The sequence below is a fragment of the Chrysochloris asiatica genome, unplaced genomic scaffold (genome assembly GCF_000296735.1).
Source record: "Chrysochloris asiatica unplaced genomic scaffold, ChrAsi1.0 scaffold00027, whole genome shotgun sequence".
In the NCBI taxonomy this organism is placed as follows: domain Eukaryota; kingdom Metazoa; phylum Chordata; class Mammalia; order Afrosoricida; family Chrysochloridae; genus Chrysochloris; species Chrysochloris asiatica.
The window spans coordinates 24883347-24894152 of NW_006408545.1; the positions used below are offsets into that span (position 1 = coordinate 24883347).

Genomic DNA, 10806 nt, shown 5'->3' on the forward strand with positions numbered 1-10806 from the left:
AATTGATGGTCTGTTCCACAGTCTGCCCCTGGCCTTGTCTTCACTGATGAAATGGAGTTTTTCCATCTTCTCCTTCCACATATGTAGTCAATTTAATTTCTATGTGTTCCATCTGGCGAGGTCCATGTGTATAGTCGTCTCTTATGCTGTCTAAAGAAGGTATTTGAAATAAACAAATCGTTTGTCTTACAGAAATCTATCATTCGTTCTCCAGCACCATTTCTATCACCAAGTCCAAATTTTCCAATTAATGGACTGTCCTCTTTGCTCCCTACTTTTGCATTCCAGTCACCAGTAATGAGCAATACATCTTCAGAATATATTCTGAGTATCTCCACTTCTCTTGCAGCCATTTACTTTTTTTTTTGTCTACAGTACTGTAGTAGTCTCAGTATATGGTCTCCCCGATTCCTTTATTGTTTACTTTGCTAAACAGCAAGGGTGATCTTTTAAGAAAGTAAATTGGCTCTTAACCACTATGTGTTTAAAGTCTTTGTGTAGAACTTTTCAGTGCATTTTTGTTACATTTCAAATAAAATCTAAAGTCTTTCTTCTTTGAGGCTTGCATTGAGCTCTCTAAATGCAACCAGCTCTTACCCAGGGTTATTATATGGATAATGCCTTCTCTTTCTTCATGTCTCAGTTTCACTATTATATTGTCAGGAAAGCTCTTCCTGGCCAGTGTGATAGGTGTCTTCTTAAACTCTGTCTCTCACAGCATTATGATTGTTTTCTTGTATTACTTTGTAATTCTTCATTATCTATTGCCAATCTGCTCTGCTAGACAGAAAACTCCATGACTCCAAACAGTTGTTTGAGTCACTATTGTATATCCAATGCTTAGTTCAGTACTTTGCACTCAGATGCGTAATAAATGTTTTTGAATGAATGAAACCACTAACATCACTTGTTTAAAAAAATCGTATGTAAAAGATTGTTGTGTGCAAAAATATGAAGCACCAACCATTTCTTCCACAACCTTCTACCTCCTACTCTTTTGGGTTCATTAATCCATTGCAGTGACCACTTAGTACTCAGATACCATATTCAGAGTTATGGGCTTTATTAAGGAAGTTAACAGTGACAATTTGGGGTCAGAAATTCTCAGGTTACAGTTGTTGCACTCAGCTGCTGATGAATGCCCATAGGGTACACTGCTCCACCATAAGCCTTGGTCTGAAGGCACTTGGCTCTAGCTCCCTGGGTTAGCAAACCTAGTTCCCCCACTTAAGTCCCTTGAGGCACCCCACTCTACAAGCAGGTTTCCTGCCCTGAGTCAGTCATTTTGACTTGCTCTGAAGGCTGGGAAGTCCACTGCTCTGTCTCATGCTCTGGTTCCTGGTTCTGCTGCTCTGCCACGCCTCCAGTGTCACAGCTGTCTCTCTCTGGGTTGAGAAGGTTGCATGCGGAGTGATCTCGGGATCCAAAGGGCTCACTCCATCCTGGCTCTTCTTCTTTGATGATTGTGAGATCCCCCTTCCTGCTTCTGAGGTGGTTCGTTTTATACTCATGCTGGAGTATCAAGTTTTTCACTTACAATTAACTCAGCTAACGTCCACAGCTGAATCATGTCACCCTATCCATAATTTCTCCCACCTTATCTTACCCAGACCCAGCAAAATCCAGCAATGCAGAAACATTGTTTGGTGGGAGTTACAGCCTATGACTAGGAGAGATGTTAGATAATCCATGATATCATACCATGTATAATAGTTAATAAGACATAAGTATTATTTGGACTCATGCCGTGGCGTTGTAGAATACGCACTGGACTGCTAACCACAGGGTCGGCGGTTCAAACCTACCAGCTGCAGATGCGGAAAGCATCAAAAGAAGATGGAAGGAATACAGAGTCACTGTCCCAAAAAGAAATGGTGGATGTTCAGCCATTTCAAGAGTTAGTATAGCCAATGATACTCAAGGAGGAAGTCCAAAATGCATTGAAAGCATTGGCAAAGAACAAGGCACCAGGAATTGATGGAATAAAAATTGAAATCTTTCAAGAAAGTGAGGCGGCACAGGAGGCACTCACTCATCTCTGCCAAGAAATTTGGAAGACGACTATCTGGCCGACAGATTGGAAGAGATCCATATTTGTGCCTATTCCAAAGAGGTGAACCAACGGAATGTGGAAATCATCTTACAATCTCTTTGATATCTCAAGCGAGTAAAGTTTTGCTCAAGGTAATACAGAAATGGCTACAATCATACATTGACAGAGAACTTCCAGAGGTTCAAGCTGGATTCAGAAGAGGTCGTGGAACGAGAGTTATCATTGCAGATGTCCGATGGATCTTGGCTGAAAGCAGAGAATATCAGAAGGATGTTTATCTATATAAATGGAGAAAAGGTTAAAGTTGTCAAATACTTCATTTTGCTCATATCAGCCGTCAATAATCATGGAAGCAGCAGTCAAGAAGTCAATTGACATTACATTAGGCAAATCTGCTGCACAAGACCTCCTTAAGTGTAAAGAACAAAGATGTCAGTTTGAGGACTAAGGTGCGTCTGACCCAAGCCATAGTATTTTCAGTAACTTCATATGCATGCGAAAGTTGGACAGTAAATAAGGAAAACCATAGAAGAATTAATGTATTTGAGTTATGGTTTTGGAGGAGAATATAAAGTACCATGGACTTCCAAAAGAACAAACACATCTTTGTTGGAAGTAGTACAGCTAGTGTGCTCCTTGGAAGCTAGGGTGGGCAGACTTTGTCCCTTATGCTTCCTACATATTATTAGGCGGGGCCAATCACTGGAGAAGGATGTCATATTTCGTAATGTAGAAGGTCGGAGAAAAAGAGGACGACTCCCAGTGAGATGGATTGGCACAGTGGCAGCAGCAATGGTCTCAGGTGTAGCAGTTGTGAGGTTGGCCCAATCTCGTTGTGTTGTGCACAGGTTCATGATGAGTTGATACTGACTTGATGGCACCTAACAATAACAACACGAGTTGGAACACTATGTTAACAACAAATCAAAATAGTCACATAAAATAGCCACATGGACTCAAAACTCTAAACTTTTAGAATAGTAAAGGACCTTTAGAATATATGTCTTAGTTTTATATGCAGTTAAAAATACTGTAATTATATGAACTGTATAAGGAGTCCTGGTATACTAGTGCACTACATGTTGGGCTGCTAACCATAAGGTCAACAGTTCGAAGCTATCAACTGCTCCGCAGGAGAAAGATGAGGCTTTCTGCTGTCTTAAAAATGTACAGCCTTAGACATCATATACAGGGTCACTTTTAGTCAGAGTGACACTATGGCATATAACTAACCACCACCACCATGAACATGAACTATATATACTTTAGCCAAGTTTGAAATTCATAAGGCAGAAAGAACCCAGCATTAAGAGACAGAAGAAGGTTCCTGAGAAATCAATTCTGAGTGCTTTAGAAGCTACTGCAGGCATCTTTTGAGTTAAATCTTGACAACTTTGTTTCCATAAAACACATTGGCAGTTCCTTAAAGAGAGTATTGTTTCAATCAGTATTTAAAGATAAAAAAAAATTATTCATTGAGTGAGTTTTGCAGTTATTTGAACTGAAAGGTCTTTTAGGAAATCTGAGTAACCTATTATAAGACAGCCTCGGAAACCCTGTACAGGGTCGCTATGGATCAGGATTGACTCAACAGCACTTAACAACAATCTTTTGCAGTATTGCAGAAGAAACCTTTGAGGCTTTTTAGTTAGACTTTGCAAATTTTGTATGGTATCAGCTACTATTTTTTGCTTATAATCCATTCTTAAAATGCAATGTCACCAGGTTATAAATTGGATTTTGTTCTACTTGTAGAAATTACCTCAGTTTTCTTAGGCTGTACTAGTTTTCTTTTTCTTTGTGAGTCAAAAATTATCTGCACTCTGGTTATATTAAAAGGCCAGTCTACAGCTGATGACAACATTGAACGTGCATGTGAAATGATTCTGTCTAATAATCAAGTGACAGTGGATTATGTGGCAAATCATTTGCAAATTAGGCATGGCTCTTCCTATGAAACAGTTCACAACAGACTTGGGTTTCAAAGTTTGTAGAAGATGGGTACCGAAACAACTCACGGAAAAGCATAAACATAAGCGTTTGGACATCTGCAAACAAAATTTGGACCGATACTCGAAGGAAGGTAAAAATTTCTTATAACAGAAATCATTACTGGTGATGAGTCATTGGTTCATCACTATGTGCCTGAGAGTAAACAGCAGAGTATGGGATGGAAACATCCTCAATTGCTGACCAAGAAAAAGTTCAAAAGTCAACCATCAGCTGGAAAATTGATGGTTACAGTTTTCTGGGATTCTCAAGGGCCAGTATTGGAACAGAATCAGGAGAAAGGTTCAGCAATCAACAGTGCTTGTTATAGTGAGATACTCATTGAAGAGCTGAAGCCTGAACTTTGGATTAAACACAGGACTGCTGTCCAAGGACATTGTGATCTTTCATTAAAATGCATGTTCCCACACCTCTGCCCACACTGTCAACACTCTGCAGAAACTTTATTTTGAGGTATTCAAGTGTTCCCCTTATAGTCCTGATCTTGCTCTGTTGGACTTTCACCTGATTGGTCCCCTGAAAGTAGCCCTTCAAGGACAAAGATTCACCTCTGATGAAGTAGTGAAGATAATGATGTATCTGAGGCTCGTAGCTCTGCCTAAATAATTTTTTAGTAAATGAATACAAAAGCTTGTTGACAGATGGACAAAGTGTATTGAGAAGCAAGGAGATTATGTGGAAAAATGTTGTATTTGTCTTTTCTAAAAGTTGATTAGAATAAATTCTACAGCCAGAGAGCAGATAATTTTTGACTCACCCTCATATTTTTATATATAGAATATAAACTTATTTGTCTGAGACTTTTTTTCATACCATATATACTGATACGTATCTTTGGTAATTTTTTGTGTTCACACTGTGTGAGATCCTCCTCATGTGTTCACAATACGTATTCCCTTGCTGATTCTCCAAGGGCAGACTCTTGTGTTTTCATTCTGGTGGAGCAGCAGCATACTGATGAAAGATTTTGGAGTTAGACTGACTCATCTAGATTCAGATTCTGGTCTGCCATGTAACTGTTGACATTGAGCAACTCCAGTACACTCTTGAGCTATGGTTTCCTCAACTAAAGAATTAGATGACTATCTATTTTATGACAGTGTCACAATTGAGACTCTCCTGATTGAGCACACTGCTTGTCATCTTGATTGTTGTTGTGTGCCATCATAGGTGGTAGTGTGCCATTGAATTGGGTCTGACTCATAGCAACTCTGCATAGGGTTTCCGAGGTTCTAAATCTTTAAGGGAGCAGAAAACCTCCTCTTTCTCCTGCAGAATGGCTGGCAGTTTTGAACTGCTGACCTTGAGGTTAGCAGCCTGACTTGTCATCACTACATTCCCAGAACTCCTTGTGTGCCATCTAGTAGATCCTAAGTAGATTGTGTTCCAGGTCTCTTCTCCTGGTTATTTCCTTAGTGCACTGTCTTTTTTTAGTGCTTATTTGTTGAATGAAATGGTATGTGAAGTTAACACATACAGCATAATTCAACAGATGTATTAAATACATGTTATGAATAAACAGCTATGCTTGATACTATGGGATAAGACTATCCACAAGGAGTTTACAGTTTTTTGGAAAGATTGGACACATGGACATTAAATACTTCTGAAAGAAATACTACATATGAAAAGAGTAGCTTTGTATATCTATCCAGAACATGGGGTATTAGCAGATTCCTCAGTATCCCCTTAAACAAATTAATTTCAAGTTAGTTTCTTTCCACTTAGCCTTTATTTTTAAGCCTGATAAAAGAATGTTGATGCTGTTAACTGCCATCGAGATGGTTCTGACTCATGGTGAATCCCAAGGTTCTGAGGAGTGGCTGATGGGTTTGAACCAATGAGCTTTTCGTTAGCAGTCCAGTGCTTACCCTACAGTACCACCTCAGGACTCCATGATAAAGAATGTTGTTGTTGTTAAGTGCTGTCGAGCTGGTGCCAGCCCATAGCGTTTCTGTATAGGGTTTCTGAGGAGCAGTGGTTCAAACTTTTCCTTGTAGTTCAAACTGATTTTGCAGTTGAGCGCATTAACCCATAGCACCATACAAGGACTCCACATGATATAGAACAAAACAGTGTTAATTATAATCACCATGAGCTGTATCGTGTCATGTCTTAACCAACTAGCTTAGTGACAAATGCTGCACACCAGTTACACTAGCTACTGTAGCATTGGGAGGGATTACTAATTTATATAGCTTTTTGAATTTTGACCTTTTCTGTAATAAACTGGATGTCTAAGTTAGTTCTGGCATCTGGATTTTGGAAGGTAATTGTTGTTATAATAAAGTATTGGGAGAGTAACCTGCCTATGTATAATTGCTACAACATTATCTGGCACTTGTCAGATTTTCTTATTTTCAAAAAAATTGTTTAAATTAGTTTTAAATTATACTTTATATAATGACATTTCATGAAAGAGAATGAATGGTGTTTGTTTTATTTTTAATTTTTTTAGTATTCCATGTAATTTTTCTCTTTGTGAAATTATACACCTTTTCGCTAATGATAATATGGAAAGAATATTGATATCAAAGCTCAGAGATCTGAGTTTTAATTTCAACCTCTGTGTCAATTAGTAGATTTTTCTCATTCACAGTATATAAATTTTGGATTGAATACTCTTCCGTATTGTATGACTTCCTTTAGTGTTCTTAAAATTAACTGTAAAATTTAATGGGCCTGGAGTCTAAGTTGATTTTAGGAATCCTGGTAGGATAAACACTGACTGCTAACCACATGGTCCACAGTGCAAACCCACCATTATCCCATGGGAGAAAGATGAGGCTTTCTGCTCTTGTCAAGATTTACAGTCTCAGTAACTGGACACAGGGTTGCTATGTGTTGAAATCGACTCTTTACTGGGTTTGATTTTGGGTATGATAGGATTTTTTCATTGAATGACCAGATATCTAGATTATAGTGGTTATGCCCAAAGTAGCTAGATCTTAGCTGAAAAAATAACCATAGTTACTATCTAATTTTACTTCTAGAAAGAGATCAGCTAGAGATTATGTGACAAGTGGATGAGAGACTTGTGCGTTCTAGGCCAGATTGACTACCTACCAGGAGAAACCAAATTGAGTGGGTTTTGGTAAAGCAGGTCGATAAAGTGAACCTTGGAAGCTAGGTAGTATTTTTGGCCAATTAATCCATCTACTCAATTGGCGTTATAGATTAACCAGTTGTTGTTGTTGTTAAGTGCCAACAAGTCAATTCTGACCCATAGCGACCCTGTATAGGATTTCCAAGGAGCAGCTGTAGGCTTGAACTGCTGACCTTGCAGTTCAAACGGCTTTGCAGTCTGGCGCATTAATCGACAGCGCCACACCAGGACTCCAGAATAACCAGTAAAGGGAGCTAAATTATCACATTTAAAAATGTAGATGTTTACTAAGCAAGAAGAAGACAGAGATACTGTTCTCTATTCTCTTATTTTGATACATACCTTTTTTTGTTTTTCAAAAAGACAAAATATTAAAGTGGCATAAAATATATTTTTATTTTGAGAATTAAGGTTTTGGAGGGCTAGGAAGACTTGATTGTGTGTGGTTTGGAAGGTTAGCCTACAGTTGAAAAAGGAAGAAGAAGTGAGTAGAAGGGAAAATAAAGCAGAAATTGTAATGGCAACTACTTCTATGAAAATAGTCTGATCTATTTTAGACAGTGTGTCCAAGTTCATTCTGAGATTTAATAGATCACTATTTCCTGTCTCCACAGTGAAAGTATAACCTAACTTTGGGAAACAATTTCCCAGTTGTTCTGAGAATGTAATTCAGAACTTCATGTCTTTATTATTATTGCTTTTTCTGTTACTCTTTTATTGACTCATTTTAGCAGTTCATAATTCATAGACAGGGACCTTAAGTTAAACAGTTTATATTTTTTACCTGGTTTTGTTTCTGTACAGTCATGGTCAGAGAGACACAGCACAGATTCTTTTATTACGAGGAGCGAAATACCTGCCAGATAAAAATGGAGTAACCCCTTTGGATTTATGTGTACAGGTATGTGTTTAATGTATGAGCCCCCTTAGCTTTATAATAAAAACTGAAACTGATAAAATTACTTTTTTCTTAAATAAGAGGTTGGTTATTAAGATTTTTATTATGTGGTGAACATGATCTTTAAAAGGAATTAGCTTTTAAACTTAATTTTAACATTTGTTTTTAGGGTGGATATGGAGAGACTTGTGAAGTATTAATTCAGTATCACCCTAGGCTTTTTCAGACAGTTATTCAAATGACACAGAATGAAGATCTCCGAGAAAACATGGTAATTCGTTTCTTCTAGTAGCTTGTAAATGAACAATCTTTATTCTTGCTCAATATGTATGACATTTTATAATTTGTTTAGTATTATATATAAACTTCAGTGTTTGAATTTGCTTATCTGCATTACAGGACAAGTATGAACTCTATAAGAAGCAGCCTGGGTAGCGTAGTGAGTTATGTGTTGGGATGCTAACTGCAGGGTCAATCGTTAGAGTCCAACAGGCGCTCTGAGGGAGAAAGATGAGGCTTTCTGCTTCCATAAAGGTTTACAGCCTTGGAAACCCTATGCAGGGTTGCCATGAGTCGGCACACAACCACCACCACCATCATATTAAGCAGTACATTTTGTACTCATATTTGCTCCTGAATGAATCTTCTGTCCTCTTGGTCTTTGCTCTGTACTTAGAATAACTAAAATATGAGGTAGCTTCAAAGAGATTGTCGAAAAATGGAATTAAAAAGATAATGAAAATTTTCCACGAATTTTTTGAAGCCTTCTCATATTTCTAGTAGGCAGAGGAAAAGAATCCAAGAAGAAATAAGTTATGCTTAATAACCACCAGTTTATTCAACTTTATATTTATGATAGTTTTACTCTTTGCAAAATTGCAGAGTTAAAGCTCAGTAAATTTTAAAAGTTTATTAGTAAATTTTCATAAATGTGGCTAGTAATTTCTGTCTTACCTATTTATATTTTTTATTAGTTTTGGCTGGATGATTTTGAACAAAGATTTTATATTATTTATTAACTCTTGAATGACTGTAAAGGACTTAATTGCAGGTAACTAACTTTGTTGTTGTTAAGTGCTGTCGAGCAGGTTCTGACTCATAGCAACTGTATAGGGTTTCCAAGGAGCAGCTGGTGGCTTTGAATTGCTGACTTTGTGGTCCACAGTCTAGTGCACCTCCTTCATGTGCCACACCAGGAGGCCAATAGAAGAAAGGACTCACAGGCCCCAGAGATACTTATTAAACTAATTAGTGCCTTTTGTAAAATGTAATGGATTTGTATATAATTATATTTTTAAATTTGTAAATTAGTTACGGCAGGTTCTGGAGCATTTGTCTCAGCAGAGTGAAAACCAATACCTAAAGATTTTAACAAGCCTTGCTGAAGTTGCTACAACAAATGGGCATAAATTGCTTAGGTAAGTACTTCAAAATACAGGTGAATCAATAGATCACAAGTATATTTTAGCTTCATCTCTTTTTAGGTTTTTCTGGGAATAAATTATTCTGTTGGATGCTTTTTGTCAGTGTTAAGATGTCATAAAATTTGCTGACTTGTTATCATTGTTTTGTTTAAAAGGACCGGGACAAACTATCATTAATGAGACTATTAAAATGTGGTATTATTTGAGTGGATATGTATGTGTCTAGTAGTTCATAAAGTAATTACTCAGACTAGTCATATAGTAAAATGTCCTTGGAAAAGAATCGATAAAAAGATAGGAATCTTGATCACTAATTTATAGAACTGAGTACAGTGTAATATTGAATATTCAGTATACCCTCATGATTCTTTATAAAATTTTCTCTCAGAACTGCCTCCCTTTGTTCAATTGGTTATTTTTCCCAAAAAGATCCCATGCTTTTAATGGTTCATCATTAAGTCTATGACCTAAGTTGCATTTATACATCTGTAGCATTTTCCTACAACTACATTTGCTGGTGTGGCGCTGTAGGGTAAGCACTGGATTGCAAACCACAAGGTCAGCCATTCAAACCCAACAGCTGCACCTCAGAAACTCAAAACCAACTCCATGGCACTTAACAACATCAGCAGCAAAAACATTTCTTTGTTTGCGGTTAGCCGCCCTGATGGACAAGCAGCCATTGAGAAATGGCCAAGCAGTTATTCGTTCTTCACTTACAGAGTTGACCTACTTCTTGATTTGGGTGCTTTCCTCTTTGTAGTGTTCTTTTTACCAATCCCTTGTGATCTTTTCCTACATTGATAGTCTTAGAATAGGTCATTTTCCACCTATATAGTTTGGGCTTTCTTCCTTCTAGCCCCTTTTCTCTTCCATAAATCAGTGCTATTGTTAGAAACATTAGATTAGCCCTTTGGTCCAGTCATTTTTGGAACTTTTCGTATTGGTGGTCCCTGACTTTTAATGGGCTTCACTGTGATGACTGGAGTCCTGGTGTGGTGCTGTGGGTTAATATGCTGCACTTTAAGTTCGTTTGAACCGCAAGGTGGGTAGTTCAAACTCACCAGCTGCTCCTCAGAAACTCTATACAGGGTTGCTGTGGATCAGAACCGACTCAGCGGCACTTAACAGCAGCAATTGTGAGTTAGTCACAAGTTAGTCCAAACATAAGTTGAACATACTTTTTTTTCATTGTTACTGCCTTTTATTCTCACTCCCTGTATACATATTTGGGAGTCCTGGTGTGGCACTGTGGGTTAATGTGTCAGACTGCAAAGCCATTTGAACTGCAAGGTTGGTAGTTCAAGCTCATCAG

The 10806-nt window shown here is 37.7% G+C and overlaps 1 protein-coding gene across 1 annotated transcript in view; it reads left to right on the forward strand.

Annotated features, from left to right (window-relative positions):
- HACE1 (HECT domain and ankyrin repeat containing E3 ubiquitin protein ligase 1) overlaps window positions 1-10806 on the forward strand; it is a 146316-nt gene that overhangs the window by 61527 nt on the left and 73983 nt on the right. The window contains exons 8-10 of the mRNA XM_006839970.1: window positions 7974-8070; window positions 8237-8338; window positions 9379-9485. Coding sequence (XP_006840033.1) covers window positions 7974-8070; window positions 8237-8338; window positions 9379-9485 — 306 coding nt within the window. The remainder of the gene's footprint in view (window positions 1-7973; window positions 8071-8236; window positions 8339-9378; window positions 9486-10806) is intronic.